The sequence below is a fragment of the Macrotis lagotis genome, chromosome 1 (genome assembly GCF_037893015.1).
Source record: "Macrotis lagotis isolate mMagLag1 chromosome 1, bilby.v1.9.chrom.fasta, whole genome shotgun sequence".
Lineage (NCBI taxonomy): Eukaryota > Metazoa > Chordata > Mammalia > Peramelemorphia > Peramelidae > Macrotis > Macrotis lagotis.
The window spans coordinates 758360261-758378950 of record NC_133658.1 but is presented as its reverse complement, the minus strand read 5'-3'; the positions used below and the strand labels follow the sequence as shown (position 1 = coordinate 758378950).

Below are 18690 nucleotides of genomic sequence, written 5' to 3'. Positions count from 1 at the left end.
AGATATAGCACTATTAGTCCCATCACAGAACTCCAGTTCTATACCCCAGAAAGTAATCACAGACTTGAGAAAGAGACTACTACAAGACTGCCTGTATTGCCCCAGGAAATGCCAAACTTAAGAACTATCTCAAGACTTAAGAATGATTGTGCTATGGTCTAACCCATTTCATATGTAAACATGGCCTCAGCCTTAGCAGAGATAAGTTCTCCTTCTTAGGAAGGAGAAGCTTCCATCTGTAGTCATAATTTTCCTCACTCTAAAATTCATTACCTTCTATTTGTGTCCTGACTGTCCTGTCTCTACTCTGTTTTATTTTGGCTCTAGCCACCACAGGTTAGAGACCAGTTCTGGGCCAGTTAACACTAATTGGTGTCAGAAGTGAAACTGAACATGAAACAGGGCCAAATGGGCTTTTGGATACTAGTGGGAGTGGACTATGTACCACTGGAGATTTATTTCTCTGGGATTGACCTCCTTCACCATGTGAGTCTTCTTTCCTTTGTCTGCTCCAGTCCTGGCTTGGCTTTTGATTGAGCTTACATTTCTATGTGAGGGACACTCCCAGACTCCTCCCTCCACCCAGTTCTAGTAAGGATATCCTTGGGTCTCTGCATAGCTCTGGAAATTTGTTGTTGTTTGCATCCTTTTGGTTGTTTGGGGGAGGAGGCATACTTCAACATGGTATATCCTCCGTAATCAACTGTTTTATTCTGTCCAGGTCTGCCTCTGTTCTGACTTCAATCCCCAAAAACCGAAAAGAGTCCATTTTGTGAGCTGTATCTCTGTAATTTGACCTGTCTGTGAGCATCTGGTTTCTATGTGCATATATTTTATTTTTTCCCCTGAACATTTCCCCTGGTTATCAGGTAAAATTAGATTTGCACACTTTGTTGTTTGTATTTGTCCTGTCATTTTTCTGTGTTTATGTCTCTGTGTTTGCAAAATGTCTATGTCAAGTTTGTGCTGTGAGCTAGATCCTGTTACCTTGAATGATTTAAAATGTAATCAGCCAGAAAAACTTCTAAGGGCTGTACCTAGAGAGAAGACTGAGAAGATTCATAAACTTTCATAGCTGAAGCAGTTGTCCAAATAAGCAGGACAGGAGATTAGGTTAAAGAAAAGAAGTCTGTATGACACATTTTTCTATCATTGCAATCAACATGGAACTGCAAAAATAAAGTAAGATAATTAAAATTGTAAAATGGCTAAAAATATCTTAGCAGATTCTGAAGGTTTTGAAATTAATCATTAAGGAGTTTGGTAATTAGTCTTTTTAAAATTTCATTAAAGAACTCCTGAAACTTTGGGAGAATTCCAGGAACTCACCCCCTTCCAAAATATCTTAATAAATTTTGGTATACCACTCTAAAATTCATTATAAGGAAAAATAAGAATTAAATCTATACAATTTTTAAAAGAAATTGACAAGTTTAACAATTTTACTGCTCTAAGGTAAGGAAGGCAAATAGTTTTGAAAGAAATTCCATGCTAAAGAAAGTGCAGAAAAAAATAACAGCAGTAGAGCAGCCTCTAATCAATCCATCCTTGATTCTCAGTTTTTAATCTTATTTTGTCCCCAAGTCCCTTCTACACCATTAGGATAGAAAAACATGATCCCTTAAAATAAAGATGCTAAGAAAAGAAAATCATCCCAGAAGGTATTGAGGGACACCTCCACAACCTGATCACTCAGCATAAGATAGCTCTGAGGAAGAGAAGGAGGGATAGTCAATAAACTCCTCTACCTTCCTCACTTCTCCCCCTCCCCATAGTCATGAGTGTATTTCAGTTGTGGGGATTACTAGTAAAAACATTATAATATATGTTTCCCTATTAACCTCTCTCAGATAAGATTAAGGAAAGATAATGTAGGAAAATTATAGGGAAACCTGAATTATGTTCTACTGCACCTAGTACAGTATAATAAACACAAAGGGAGCCCACTCTGGCAGTAACCTGACATTGGCACTGGCCCCAAGGGCTCTGCATCTCTGGTTATCTTTAGGTTCAGACCTCTAGGACAGCCTGCCTATGTTGTCCCAGCAATTGCAAATGGCCCCAGTCCCAAGAGCACCATCAACTGTGAGATGTGTGGGAATAAGGGTAGTCAAGCCAGATGCCCAGTTTTTTTTCCAAGTCCTGCCACTAGTAATGCATTGGGATGGAGTAGAGAGATCCTACCACCAGCCACCCCAGTCCTCTGTAGTAACCTACTCCCTGAGCTTAGAAATTCAATATCTCTGAGGTGGGACAAGCCCTCAGGAGAACACTGCTGCTGCCCAAGAGAGTCTGGGTTCTTCTGGCAATGCCTAGCATGACAGGATGAGTTGGGAGAGGCAGCCAGTATCTGTCCTTGGAGAGTCTTCTCTATTGCAGATATAGAAATTTATTAGCTATGTCACTATAGATAAGTTATTTTGCCTGTTTGCCCCAGTTTCCTAATTTGATAGAGAAAAATAATAATAATATCCACCTCCCAGTGCTGTTGCTGTGTGATAAAATTGATATAATGAGTGCAAAGAACTTAATATAGGGACTGAAATATGCTAAGCACTAATTTTTCTATTTAATTTTACTCATATGTCTCATAAATCTGAAATGGTTTTAAAATGCCAAAGGTAATAAGATTCTTATATATGATAATTTTGAAATACCATTTATGCATTCAGTTTATTGTTTATGATAGTATTGTGTTTTAAATTGTATAATATTTCTAAATATATATTGCTAAATTTGAGAGATCTGAAATACTGCTAGACAAATCTCCTTTTTTAATGTGAATGTTGTTACACAGGAATTGGGCTTTTAAAAGGATGTAATAAAAATTGGATATTTGCAAGTTATTCGTTTAATGAGATACAATTAGTGATACAACAGATAAAAATACTGTAATTGCAAATTTTCATTTGAAAATATTAGCTATTATGACAATGTATAAGATGGTCTGAAGATATAGCTTCAGAATATTAATGATCAGCCAATTGTTTGTAATTTGATGTGTATGTGAAGACTAAGAATATGGGTATTTAATTTATAAGAAAAGGATTAATGACATCTTTAACTGTTAGGGAAACACTAAGAAAGACATACAAATCCTAAGCTGGGCATAGTGAAATTTTGTTACTTAAAGTAAAGATTCCTAAATCTGCAATTTGTTTTGAGCTTTGATTACGAGGATAATTGACTGAATTTCATATAATTGACTTTCAAATGTGACTCAGGCCTAGAATGAAATAAAACTAAGAGAATTTTTTTCCATAGTAGGGCTAAAGGAGTTGTTCCCTGTGTTGTGCTATAATTAGTCCCTCTTTTTTGCATTTATAACAAAACTTTAAAATCAAGAAGTTTTGTTAAGTACAACACTAAGGATGGATTGATGCTGGTATATCTCTGAGTTACTGCAACAGGATGAAAGTATAACCATCTTATAGATTTAAAGTATATCTCTGGTCAAATTATAACATATGGATGATATCTTCCAAAGGAAGGAATTATTAAAAAGGTAATAAGATAAACATGTAATATTAAAATTTTGTAATTGAATGGAATTTTGAGAAAATTTTGAAAAAAAAGCAACAGGATTAGACTGTTTTCTCTAAGAATTATATTCAGATATATATGGTTGATTTCCGAATTTATCTATCAAGGAAATTCATAATTTGAATATGTTTTGGTAATAAGTTCCAAAGTTTTATTAATTATGAATTAATTTAATTTTATACATAAATTGCATTGGTAATGGTACAAGAAACAAAATTATTTTCCCATGTTTAGTTATCTGTCAGATAATTTTAAAAGAGAAGATTAAGTCAAAATGAGCTTCCTAAAATAACACCAGGACAAGACACATTTACAATTGAATTCTTCAAACATTACATCAGGTACAAGATTTCAGTAAGGATAGAAACAGCAAATAATATAAAACTGAAATTCTCTGAAATTTCAGAATTGGAGATATTAGATTAAGTCACAACCTCTAGATTTAGAATTGCCCTGAAGCTAATACTGATCTCCTTTTTCAAAACTAGTCCATTGTGCACCCTCTAAGCAATTTGATCTGTGTGTGATTTAATGTAATTATACAATTTTGGGAACTGTGAGAAAAACTATTGTAGCCCTATGTAGCTGGGAAACTGCATCAAGTGAAAAAAGGCCCTGATCCTAAGATTGATCTAGAAATGACCTCCACATGACAGAGCTATCTGAAGATTCCAGACAAAGGCAGAATCAACCATTTTTCCCCCTCTTTCAATTGTGTGCTGGTAGTTTCTCACTTTGACATTCTTGTCCCACCTCCCTTTACAAAAAAATAACACTTAGAACATATTTCTCCAATAGAGCTTGGCATAACAATCCTGAGCTTGCCATAACAATACTCCCTTGTGCCCTGCATGACCTCTCCCTCTGGCAAAGTATATTGCTTGACCAGCACCAGGTGTTCAATGAGGGATTCAGTTCCCCCAGTTTTTTAGGATCATTCATTTCATGTTCAAAGTGCCTATTTCTTTTAAGTGCTAGGTACAATCCTCCTGTTTCCAACACAGGTCTTCAGTTCTAATCACCACAGAGTAATCACAATTCCCAAGATTTGAGACAATGACTATTCCCACAAGCCCTATGATCACTTGTGTTGTCTCAAGAAATGACAACCATAAGAATTTTCTGAAGATCTTAGAATGATTGTGTTGTAGCTCATCCCTTTCATGTATGTAAGGACTCCAGCCTTAGCAACATTAATACCTCTTTCTTGTGGGGGGGGGGGGGTCAAGGCAGGGAGGGTTACATCTGCAGACATCTGTTTCCTCATTCTAAAATTAATTAAACTTCTATTTATGCTCTGACTCTCCTGTATCTAACTTGATGTTTCAGCTCTGGCCACACAAAGGATTGAAGTTGATTCTAGTTCAGGTAAAAGGAACCTCAACTTTTCCCTCAGTGAACTTGATAAAGAAGATGTCAAAAAGTGAACAGGAAAGAAGCTAAAATAGATTTTTAATGGATATGAGTGATCTATGAAGAAAATTGAATGGGATTATAAAGGAATATAAATTTTCTCAATTGTATGTGACACCTAAACAAAAATTGATCATATATTATCAAATTTTCACATCCAAATGGAGAAAATCTGGATATAAAATGCATCCTATTCAAATCCTAAGGCAATAAAACCTATATTAGAGGTTGAGAAGACTGGATTGATTCTGTATCTTTTTAGTGATTTTATTTACAATTAATTGATTTTTTTTCTTTTAACTGCTTGTCATACTATTTTATCACTGAATTTGGTGCAGAAGTAGCTTCCCAAAGGAAGTAATTCTTACTAGAATTATTGGCAATAGAGTATAGAAAAAATAATTCCTTGCTGAGATAATTTTAATTAATCAATTCAAAAAGAGGAATCAGTTCCAGGAATTTAACTCACTTTATGAAAATCCTGCTCCTGTCATGGAAAACATTCTTCTCCTCAAGGTTTTCCTCAAGGCAGCCCAAACATGTTGATTCCTCAGACTATAAATGAGAGGGCTTAGCATGGGCACCACATTTGTGTAAAAGACTGAAGCTACTTTACCTTTGTCTACAGGCCCTGAGGAAAAGTTGGAGATACATGAATGAACCTGATCCAGAGAAAAGTGGAACAGCAATTATATGGGAGCCCCAGGGGCTGAGGGCTTTGGACCTGACTTACTGATGCTCAGGATATTGGACAAGATGACAACATAAGAGGTGAAGATGGTGACACTGGGTCCAATGATATTAATACCCACAACAATGAAAATCATCAGCTCTTTGACATAGGTGCTGGTGCAGGAGAGCTGGAGGAGGGGGAGTATACCACACATGTAATAATTTATGATGTTAGAATCATAGAAAGATAGTCTCAGCATGCAACCAGTGTGGGCTATGGCACCAGTAAACCCCATTACATACACCACCCCCAATAGCCATGAAAAGACTTGATTGGACATAGTAACATTATACAGCAATGTATCACAAATGGCAACATAATGATCATAACTCATTATTGTCAGCACATTGCATTCAGAAATAACAAAAAACAGAAGGAAGAGTTGAGCCAAAATCCTGAAAAAGAGATGATTTTTTTCTTTAGGACAAAAATTCATCAACATTTTGGGAGTAAAAACAGAAGAGTAGCAGAGATCTATGAAAGATAAGTTGAAGGGGAAATAGTACATAGGAGTGTAAAGATGAGAATTAATTCCAATTAAAAAGATCAGTCCCAGGTTTCCCATTAAAGTGATCACATAGATGCCCAGAAACAGGAGGAACAGGAGGAGTTGGAGCTCTGGTTGATCTGTTAAACCTGGAAGTATGAACTCAGTCACTGAAGAGACATTTTCAAAAATCGTTCTGCTCTTGAGGGACCTACAAGGAGAAGAGGAAACAAGTCATACTAGTAATAAAATTAGCTCAATGAACCCTCTTCCCCAAAAAAGAAACAGATCTAGAAATCTCTGGAAACTATCATCACCATCAAGCAGATTCTGACCTTAATATCTTCAAAATATTCAGATATTTAGAGTAGGTTTAGTAACTTTCTCTATATGTTGAACAATTTGAGGAAACTTTTTCTGATATCCCCTGCAGAATAACAGTTGATGTTCCTTAGACATAAAAGGAAAAGAAATCAGGAAAATGACAGTCGATTCCTTCATGCCCCAAAATGTCCTCTATGCTAGCTATCTCAAGTCAAAATTGAAATTATTGTCTCCATTTCAGAGATGATGGAGTAGGACCTAAAAGAATTCTGCAAATACTAAAAATTATTGTAATAAACATTAGTTAAATAATTAACAATATGATTAGACTATTATTATAATAAAAAGTAATATTTGTTAGCATTTATATAACACCTATTATATTCCAGCCACTGCACTAAATTGTTTGCCAATATTATATCACTTGAGCCTCACAAAAATCCTAGGAAGTAGGTGCTATTATCCACAGTTTATAGTTGAAGAAAGAGGCAAACAGAGATTAGGTGACACTGTTCATGGTCTCACACAGCTTATAAATTCCTTATTAGATTTGAACTCAAGTTTTTCTGACTTAATGGCCAGGTGTCTATCTAGTGAATTATCTAGCTGCCTACAGATTGGATTCAGAGTCACTTTCTCTGAATATGGAGTACTGAGGATATAAAGGACTGATGGTACCCAGGTCCTTATTATCTTTCCATGTTCTCTTCCTTATTTTACATAGACTATACCAAAAGACCTATATATGAGTCAGTGATAAAGTAGAAGACATGAAATTTTATAAAATCCTCAAAGCATGGAGGACAAAAAAATAAGGGGGGAAAAATAAAAAATGAATGTGTTACACACTCACCTTTCTCCTGCCTAGACAGTTCAGTGTTGGTCATTACTGGTTCTGCATCCCTGGATCCTGAAAGAGAAGTAACTCACAATAGGGTGATCAGAGATTCTCCCTCCTTTACTTCATTTTCTGCAAACACAACCAGAGCATACATCTCCACCTCTGAACTGAGAATTGTTTGGAGTTGTAAAGATCACAGGTTGTGACTATGACTTCACCTGGGGAGAGAGCCAGCTTTAGGGGAGGAAATAGAGCCCAGAGGTGTCACCTGTTGATTATAACAGGAGATAGGAAAATGAAGGTTTTATTCTAGATATCATATTCTTTGGGACTATATTGGAACTACAGGGAGGTTCTCTCCCTGGGATCATACTCTTCAGGGAGAAGTAATTATAATGTTCATATTTGCATACAGTAATATAATTTTTTCTCTTCTAAAGGATTCAATCATCATCCTTTACATTCACATAAAGCACTCCCCCCATGTTCTTCTAATCTTGATTCTGCTTTAATTTGCATTACTTTAATCAATAGTATTTTCACTATTTTTAGTGTGACTATTGATAGCTATTATCTTTTTTCTGAAAATTGCCTATTCATTTCCTTTGCCTATTAATTAGAGAAAATTCTTTGATTATGAATTTGTTTCAGTTCCCTATATGCTTTTTTAAATTTTCTTTAATTTATTTACACATTTTAAAATTTAACATTTTATTTTTTACATTTTAATTTATAATTTAAATTATATTCAAATAATTTATATATATATATATTATATTTAAATTATGTTTAAAATTTTAAATTTAATTTATTTACACATTACTGAAATATTCTTGTCCTAAGAGTAAACATAATACCCCCCCCAGAAAAATATAAAACCACATGAGAAAAAAATGTGTTTCACTCTGTGTTCTGATACCATCAGCTCTGTCTCGGGTGAATCAAATTATTTATCACAAGTCCATCATAGAAGTTACTTCCATATTTTTCCACAGTGCTGTTGCTGATTGTAATTCCCTCCATATGAGTGGAGGCAGGGAAGGCAAGGGGAAATGAGTGAGCCTTTATTCTCATTGGAAATGACTCAGGGAGGAAATGACATAGACATTTAATAGGTTGAGGAAATCTGTCTTGCCCTGGAGAAGGATGGGAGGAAAGGGACAGGATGAGGGGGAATTGGGATAGGGAAGGGGGGAATAGGTGAAAGAAGAGATGGAAGATCGAGGGAGAGGGTAATCAGATTCAACACACTTTTGGACAGGGCCAGGATGAAAGGAGAGAGGGAATAGAATAAATGAGAGTGGGGAGAAATAGAGTGGAGGTACAGCTAGTAATAGAAACTGTAGGAAAATTATTGAGGCAACTTCTCCAGTGGACTTATGATAAAGAAAGCAACTTATCCCAGAGACAAAGACATTGAAATCTGAACACAGACTGAAGTACATCTCTCTCTCTCTCTCTCTCTCTCTCTCTCTCTCTCTCTCTCTCTCTCTCTCTCTCTCTCTCTCTCTCTATTCTTGAGGTTTCCCATCTTCTTGGGGGGGAGGGGGTTTATGTTTATTCTTATGTTTACTCGTATAGCATCCAATTTACAATAATGTATGGCATGGAAGCAATGTAGAGACTGTCAGACAGCCTTCTGTGGCATAATTGTAGAATTCAGAGCTTTGCAAAAAATGATGGGTACATATTACTATTGTATATAATTGGAAAACAAATAAAATGTTAAAATGTAAAAAAAAAATCAGCAGCACATAGGACAAAGAAAGAAAAGAGAAGACTGGGAACTTTCTACCTTCCTTAGAATTAAAAGGGCTTCTCCTCATTTAATAAATTCACTCAGAAAATCATTGATTGTCTTTAATCTCCAGATGTCCTGATGCTTTGATTTCCTATCCCAATCACTGAAAAGTCTCATTAGCCTAGAAGAATGGACACATCAAATGGAACTTCCTAGGCCAGGAGAGAAGAGATAAGGGAAACTAAAGTTTTGGTCTTGCTGACTTTTATCTTGGCCTCTTAATTCTGTTACTGCAGGACAGGTTACAAAACTGGCAGCTCCAAAACTAAAAGGAAGGCTTCATCTTGTAGGGAATTCTTTTGGATAGGAATTGGAAGAGAGGATGGGAGGACCTTAAGTTGAATTTCTTTTGGATTATGCCTGTAATGGTCACTTTTCTCTGAAACTGTTTTGTTTATTAAAGAGATAACATGGAAAGATGGTTAAGATCTGGAATATACAAATGGTAGGGATGTATTTCAACATCAGATAATCTCAGAGCAGAGATGAAAGTGAAGAATCATTGTAACAGCATCTGCCAGTTGCCAGTAGATTTAATTTTTATTTTGGAGACAATTTTAAAAGCTTTTTTGGCATTAAATTTTACCCTGAAAGTTAAAAAAAGTAATTCCCTCCATTCATTCCTCCACATTACCATCTATTATATTTTCTCTCTCTTTTCACTCTGTCCCTCTTCAAAATTGAGCTGTGGGGCAGCTGAGTGGCTCAGCAGACACAGCACCAGCCCTGGGGGCAAGAGGCCACAAGCACTTCAGAGACCCAGCAAACAGCTGGCCCCATGGTCCCAGACAGGCCAACCAATTCCATCACCCTTGCAAAAAGTAAAAAAAGAAAAAGTATTATATCTGACTATCCTCTCCTATGATCTACCCTATCCCCTATCACCCACATCACCCTCCCCTACCCCATCCCCCTTTTCTCCTTTTTCTTCTAGATTTCTATACCCTAGAGTGTATGCTGTTTCCTCTCTGAGCCATTTCTGATGAGAATGAAGGCTCCCTCACTGTCCCTCACCTTCCCCTCTTCCACTCTATTGTAAAAGCTATTTCAATCAAGGTTGCTCATCTCATAATGTTGATGTATAAATTGTTCTCTTGACTCTACTCCCTTTGCTCAGCATCAAATCCTATAAAACATTCCATGTTTCTCTAGTTTCCAACTTTTTATAGTTTCTTATAGAACAAAAATATTCCATAGAAATAACTTGTTTAGTCATTACCCAATTGATGGACATCCCCTCAATTTCTAATTCTTTGCCACTACAAAAAGGGTTGCTTTAAATATTTTGAAACATGTAGGACTTTTCCATTTTTTTATAATTTCTTCTGATACAGTCCTAGAATTGGAATTGCTGGGTCAAAGGGTATGAATAGTTTTATTGCTCTTTGGGCATAGTTCCATATTACTCTCCAGAAAGATTGGATCTGTTTACAATTCCACCAGCAATGCATCAATGTCCCAAACTTCCCACAACCTCTCCAACATTAATCGTCTCACCTTTTTACCATTTGGGCTAATCTAATAGGTGGAAGATGATAGCTCATTGCTGTTTTAATTTGCATTACTCTAATCAGTAGTAATTTGGAGCATTTTTCCATATGCTTAGATTATAACTTTAATTTCTCCATTTGAAAACTGTCTGTCCATATTCTTTGACCATTTATCAATTGGGGAATGGTTTGTGACCTTATAAATTTGATGCAATGCTCCATATATTTGAGAAATGACATCTTTATCAGAACTCCTGATTGTGAAGAGTGTTTCCCAGCTTTCCACTTTTCTTCTAATTTTGGCAGCATTGATTTTACTAGTGCAAAAAACCTTTTAATTTAATATAGTCAAAATCATTCATTTTGCAGTTTATAAGGTGCTCTAATTTTTGTTTGGTCATAAATTTATCCCTTTTCCATAGATCATATAGATAGAATATTTTTGTCTATTAATTTATCTTTGGTATTGCTCTTTATGTCTAAATTCTGTACTCATTTTGACCTTATTTTGGTATAGGGTGTGAGATGTAGATTTATGCCTAGGTTTTGCCATATTCTTTTCCAGTTTCCCCAACAATTTTTGTCAAATAGTGAGTTCTTATCCCAGAGGTTGATGTCTTTGGGTTTGTCAAATAATAGATTGTTATAGTCATTTACTGAATTTTCCTTTTGAACCTATCCTAATCCACTGATCCATTACTCTATTTCTTAACCAGTACCAGGCAGTTTTGATGACTGCCACTTTGTAGTATAGTTTTAGATGTGGTAGAGCTAAGCCATCTTCCTTTACATTTTTTCCATCAGTCTCCTTGCTAATCTTTCCCTTTTATAACTCCAGATGATTCTTCTTCCTATTTTTTCTAGCTCGGTAAAGTATTCATTTGGTAGTTTGATTGGTATGGCACTGAATAAGTAATTTTTAATTTGGATAGAATTGTCATGTTCATTATATTAGCTTGACCTAACCAAGGGCATTTGACATTTTTCCAATTATTTAGAACTGATTTTATTTGGGTGAGGAGAGCTTCATAATTGTGTTCATACAATTTCTGGTTGTGTCTTGGGAGATAGATTCCCAAATATTTAATGTTATCTACAGTTATTTTAAATGAAATTTCTCTATCTCTTATTCTTGGGCTTTGTTATTCATATTTAGAAATGCTAATGGTTTATGTGGTTTTATTTTATATCCTGCTACTTTGCTGAACTTGTTAATTGTTTCAAGGAATTTTTAGATGATTTTGTCAGGTTCTCTAGATATACAATAATATTATCTCCAAAGAGTGAAAGTTTTGCTTCCTCATTGCCTATTCTGATTTCTTCAAATTTCTTTTTCTTCTTTTATTGCTACTGCTAGTGTTTCTAATACTATATTGAATAGTAATAGTGATAGTGGGCATCCTTGTTTCACCCCTGAATTTATGAGAAATGCTCAAAGTTTATTCCCATTAAATATAATATTTGTTGATTGTCTTAGATGCTATTTATTATTTTAAGGTAAACTCCATTTATTCCTATGCTTTTGAGTGTTTTTTTTAAATAGAAATGGATGTTGTATTTTATCAAAGGCTTTTTCAGCATCTATTGAGATAATCATAAGGTTCCTGTTGGTTTTACTGTTGATATGTTTAATTATGTTGAATGTTTTCCTAATGTTGAACCAACCCTGCCTGCTTGGTAAAAATCCAACCTTATCATAGTGTATTATCCTGATAATATCGTGCTATAGTCTCATTGCTAATATTTTATTTAAGATTTTTGCATCAATATTCATTAGAGAGATTGGTCTACAATTTTCTTTGTCTGTTTTGGTTCTTCCTGTTTTAGGTATCAGCATCACATTGGAGTTTGGAAAAAATCCTTCTTCTCCTATTTTTAAAAATAGTTTATGTAGAATAGGAATTAATTATTCCTTAAATATTTGGTTGAATTCACTTGTAAATCCTTCTGGACCTGGATACTTTTTCTTTCTTCTGGCTAGAGTCAAGGTGGTGGAACAAAGCTAACAAGCTCCCAGTGCCTTTCCCAAAACAGACTTTTGAAATGGTTTGAGTGAAAGGAGAAAGAAAAAGAATGATAAATGAGGCCAAAGTAGCATGGAGGGAAATAAACACTTCATAATCACAACTGTGAATGTAAATGTAATGAACTCACTAATGAAATGCAAAAGGATAGCAGAATGGATTAAAAATATTAAAATCCAATATTAGATTGTTTAGGAGAAGCACATTTGAAACAGAAAGATATCCCAGAATTAAAATAAGGGACAGGAGAAGAATCTATCATGCTTCAGCTGAATGTAAGACAAAAAAAGAAGGGGTAACAATCATGATTTCAGATAAAGTAAAAGCAAAAATAGATATAATTAAAGAAAATAAGGAAATAAACTGTATTTTGATAAATGCTATTATAAATGATTAAATAATATTAATAACTAAACAATTATACATGAAATGTCTAGTATACAAATTCTTAAAACAAAAGTTAGGAATTAAAAGAGGAAATAGTAAACTATAGTAGTGGAAAACCTCAACTTTCCTATCCACAAACTTGATAAATCGGGTAGAATTTCTTTCAGACCCTTTCCCTTTGGCCAAAAGCAGACAAAGTGAAAATATTTTGGAAGTACCATTTTACAAAATTAAGACCCAAAAACCATACTTTGTCTTGAACTGTCATTTCAATAATCCTTTCTTTCTACATGACCTTATCCACTAAGCAAAGTATGTTGCTTGGACAAGCATTAGGTGTTCAATGAGGGATTCCACTTCCCCTAATTTTTAGAGCCATCCATCCTATTCACAGTGCCTGTTTCTTGTAACTGCTAGGTACAGAGCTCTTGTTCCCACCATAGAACTCCAATTCTATACCCCACTGAATAATCATAATCCCCAAGACTTGAAATTACTATTTCCATAGGACCCAAGCTACCTGCATTGTCCCCAAAAATGCCAACCATAAGAAGTGTCTCTGACTGTGTTGTAGTCCTACCCTTTTCATGTTTATGATGACCCAGTCTTAGCAACATTATTACTTATTTCTTAAGGGGGCAAGGCAGAGAGGGTACCATCTGCAGGTATCATTTTCCACACTCTAATTTAATTAAACAGCAATTTGTACCCTGGCTCTCCTTTCTCTCACCTGCTCTGATTCAGTTCTGGCCACACAAATAATAGAGACTGGTTCTGGTTCAAATGATATAACCTCAACTTTTCCTTCAGTGAACTTGATAAAGCCAAGACAAAAAATGAACAGGAAAGGAGTTAAGTAGATGAATGATTTTTTTTATTTAGATACAAAAGAATAAAAAAGAAAAACTGAATGTGATAGAAAGGATTATAAATGTTCTGAACTGTATGACATATGAACAAAAATTGAGCATATATATTATCAAATCCTTACATTCAAATAGAGAAAATATGACTATAAAATGCACACTTTGGGATCTTAATGCAATTAAATTATGTTAAATAAAGGGTGAAAAGACTGAATTATGTCTGTATTTTTTTAGTAATTTTATTTATAATTGATTTTTTTTCCTGGAACTGCCTAAGTCATGGTTTTTTTGTCACTAAATTTAGTGCAGAAATGATTTCCCTATAATGAATTTAGTTTGGAAATCCTGTTCTCTTCCTTATTGTTGTTCTCCTCTTGCTTCAAAAAATTCTATTATCCTAAAGGGAAACTGGGGGGAATGCCAAAGATCCTTACCTAGTATTTTACAACATCAAACTATCCTTTAAAAATGTTTGCTAACCAAAGAAATCGGGCCCACTACATTTCAATCTTGCAGGTAGACTCAAAAAATAAACTTTTCTATGAGAGAGATGGAGTTGCTAATACTTGCCCCTTATTACCAATTTCTAATCAATCATATTGTTCCCCATATCTTATCTATGCAGTCAACAAAATTGTCCTTAACACCATGATATCAACTATGCTGCTCTGATCTTTGCTCTAACCTTTAAAAAAAAGAGTTAAGTCAAGGGCAGCTAGGTGGTACAGTGAACAGAGCAACAACCCTGGAGTCAGAAGGACCCAAGTTCAAATGCGATCTCAGACATTTTAATAATTACCTAGCTGTGTGACCTTGCAAAAAGCATACAAAAAAAAGAGTTAAGTCTTCTCTTTGGGAATTTTGGGATAAATTGAGATCAGTCATTGATCCCATTATTAATAGTTTGGGTCATATTACAAATGATTATCTAGGTGGACGAGAATATGCCACAGTCAACTTTTATTGAATTTGGTTCTCAACATTTTTTGTGACAGCAAGAAGATCACAGGGGACAAGCTGTCTGTCCCCACCCCAAACTTCTGAATAACACCCCTCCTTTGTCAGTGCATTCTGGTGAAGCATACTTTTCTTTAATCATTTTTCTTTGTTTTTTTTTAAATTTTGTGTAATTTTTGTTGTGTTGGCTCTGTATTTTATTTCACAACATGACTAATATGGAAATATACTTGATTGACTGCACATGTATAATCTTCATAAGACTATTTGCTTTCTAGAGGAAGAGATAACAGAAAAAAAGAGAAAATTTAAAATAATAAATGTTATAAAGCAAAAATAAAAATACTTTTTCCATCCTGGAGCTTCAGTCGGTTTGAAAATAAAAAGGAAACTTCCCTCAGGAAAAGTATGTGAGTCAAATCAACTTGCTCCAAAGTCTCACATATTGTAACTTTTATAAGAATCTTTTCTACTCACACTTTTTCATAAAATAAAAATATTTCCCCTCAAAATTGGTACCCCTAAGGTGATCATTGCTCATCATTTTCTATGAAGTCCATATAAACAATATTAGTAATGTTTAACTATTGCTTTGAGTCAGACTAGCCACGTTGTATGCCTAATATGAGAGGTAGGAAAAATCTGTTCATCTTTCAACAGAGGTAGCCATGGCTGGAAGCATAAGGTATTGGGTCTAGGAAGACATGAAAGGAAACAATTTGGGGTTTCGATAATAAGGATAAATTATAACTTGTACATCTACCGAAATTTTTTTTTAAAAATTGAGGGGAAAAATTACAAAAGCACAATACAAAAAGAGGCAGTAAGGTCAATTTTATTTGCTTGGAGGGTAATTGGGTTGTTTTATGTTGACATAAAGTTGACACATTAACATGTTTCCGGCAACCCACTTTCATCTATTGCCTTCGAGAATTACCAGTCTATAACGATGGATAAAGAATGGAAGATATACCACAATCAAGATATAATGTATTTAATTATTCCATGGGATATTTACATTTTCACAGATCATAGATAAAAATATTTATAACTAAAAAAGATCTTAGAAGTCACATTGTCCAAACACCTTGATGTTTACTTAAGAAAAAAATGAAGTCAGAAGGAGAATAAGGAACTTGCTCAAGGATACAGAGAAAAAATATTTAAGATTATAGCCTGATTCTCTCACAGTAAAACCAGCACAAATTCTATTTCCTCTTTAAACCAAACGAAGTAAGTTTTACCGGTAGTATTTTTGTCAATAGAGTAGAGAAAAAAAAAATCTGGGTAAGGATTCCTTGCTGAGATAATTTTAATAAATCAAGGCAAAAAAAGGAAATCAGGTCTAGGAATTCAACTCATTTTATGAAAATCCTGTTCCTATCCTAGAAAACATTCTTCTCCTCAAGGTTTTCCTCAGGGCAGCCTGAACATCTTTATTCCTCAGACTATAAATGAGAGGGTTTAGCATGGGCACCACATTTGTGTAAAAGACTGAAGCAACTTTACCTTTGTCTACAGATCCTGATGAAGGTGGCTGGAGATACATGAATGAACCTGATCCAAAGAAAAGAGCCACAGCAATTATGTGGGAGCTGCAGGTACTGAAGGCTTTGGACCTGCCTTCAGTAGAATTGATTCTCAGGATACTGGACAAGATGAGAGAATAAGAGGTGAAGATGATGACACTGGGCACTATAATATTAGTGCCCACAACAATGAAAACCACCAATTCATTGATATAGGTGCTAGTGCAGGAGAGCTGGAAGAGGGGAACTATGTCACACATGAAATGGTTTATCATGTTGGCATCACAGAAGGACAGTCTCAGCATGCATCCTGTGTGGGTCATCGCACCAGAAAATCCCATTACAAATGCCCCAGCTACTAGCCATGAACAGACTTGATTGGACATAGAAACATTATACAGCAATGGATTGCAGATGGCAACATAACGATCATAAGCCATGATTGTCAACACATAGCACTCAGAAATAACAAAAAAGCAGAAGAAAAAGAGCTGAGCCATGCATCCTGAAAAAGAGATGATGTTTTTCTTTAGAACAAAATTCATCAACATTTTAGGAGTAAAGACAGAAGAGTAGCAAAGATCTATGAAAGATAAGTTGAAGATGAAATAATACATAGGAGTGTGAAGATGAGAATTAAATGCAATTAAAATAATGAGCCCCAGGTTTCCCATTAAAGTGATTACATAGATCCCCAGAAACAGGAGGAACAGGGGGAGTTGGAGTTCTGGTTGATCTGTTAAACCTGCAAGTATGAACTCAGTCACTGAAGAAGCATTTTCCAAAGCCATTCTGCTCTTGAGAGATCTACGAGGAAAAGAGAAAAGTCATACTAGTAATAAAATAAGCTCAATGAATCCTCTTCACCAGTTATAAAAAAGGCACAATTCTAGAAATCTCTGGAAATCATCATCACCATGTCCTGCAGGTTCTGTCTTTAACATCCTGGAGAGATATACAAGGATTTATAGTAAGCTGAGTAACTGTCTCCATGTGCTGGATGATCGGAGAAAACTGTTTCTAATTCCCCCTGCAGAATAACAGTTGCTGTTTCTCAGATGCCAAGGAAAAAGAAATCAGGAAAATGACAGTAGAATCCACTGTGCCCCACAATAACTCCTATGCTGGCCATTTCAGGTCAACATTTAAACAATTGTCTCCATTTCAGAGGTGATGAGGTAGGACCTGAAAGAGTTCTTCAAATACCTATACTAAAATATAATTATTGACAATATTATGAATTAGACTATTAGCAATAAAAAGTAATACTTGTGAGCATTGATAGAATTCCAGTTATATGCCAACCACTGCCCTAAATGAGTTACCAATATTATAGCATTTGAACCTCAAAACAATCCTAGGAAGTAAGTATTATTATTATCCATGGTTTAAAATTAAAGAAAATGCGGAAAACAGAGATTAAGTGACTGTTCATGGACACACAGCTTGTAAATTCCTCATGTTAGACTTGAACTGGTTTTTCTGACTTAACGGCCAGACTAGTAACTGACATAGCTGCCTACAGACTGGCATTTTTCCTGAATATAAATTCTTAAGAAGATAGGGAACTAATGGTACCCAGGCCCTCATTATCTTTGCATCTTCTCTTACTTGCTGTTACCTAGACTATAACAAAAGAGCTGTTTATGAGTTATTGATAAAGTAGGGACATGATATTTTATAAAATCCTGAAATCTCCTGGTTGGCAAAGCAAGGAGGACAAAATAGAAGCAAAAGTCTCCAAAAATGAATGTGTTACGCACACACCTTTCTCCTGCCCAGACAACTCAGTATTGATCTTTACTGCTTCTGAGCCCCTGAGTGCTGAAGGAGAAGTAACTCACAAAGGGGTGATCAGAGATTCTCCTTCTTCCACTTTGTTTTCTACAAATGCAATGAGAACACAAGCTTCAGCCTCTGGACTGGGAGATGTTTTGAGCTATAAAGATCACAGCTTATGACTATGACTTCCCCTGGGGAGAGTTCCAGCTTTGGGGGAGGAAAGAGAGACTAGAGGTGCCACCTGTCAATTACAACTGGAGATAGGAAAATGAAGGTTTTATTCTAGGTATGATATTCTCTTGGACTATATTGGAAATACAGAGTTCTCTCCCTGGGATCACATACTTTAGGGAACAGTAATTATATGTCCATGTTTACACACCATACAATAGAATTTTATTTTTCTCCTAAGGGACTCAATCATCAGCCTTTACATTCACATAAGAGACTTCCACCATGTTCTTCTAATGTTGGTTCTGTTTTATTTTGAATTACTTTAATCAATAGTATTTA

The 18690-nt window shown here is 35.2% G+C and overlaps 1 protein-coding gene and 1 pseudogene across 1 annotated transcript; both read right to left on the bottom strand.

The window, feature by feature from the left end:
* Positions 1 to 5426: 5426 nt before the first annotated feature.
* LOC141506621 (olfactory receptor 8B3-like) lies at positions 5427 to 7495 on the bottom strand (annotated as a pseudogene).
* Positions 7496 to 16229: 8734 nt separating this feature from the next.
* LOC141487901 (olfactory receptor 8B3-like) lies at positions 16230 to 17192 on the bottom strand. Its single transcript, XM_074187493.1, has one exon. The coding sequence runs from the start codon at positions 17184 to 17186 to the stop codon at positions 16230 to 16232; it is 957 nt and encodes a 318-aa protein (XP_074043594.1). The 5' UTR covers positions 17187 to 17192.
* Between the last annotated feature and the right edge of the window lie 1498 nt (positions 17193 to 18690).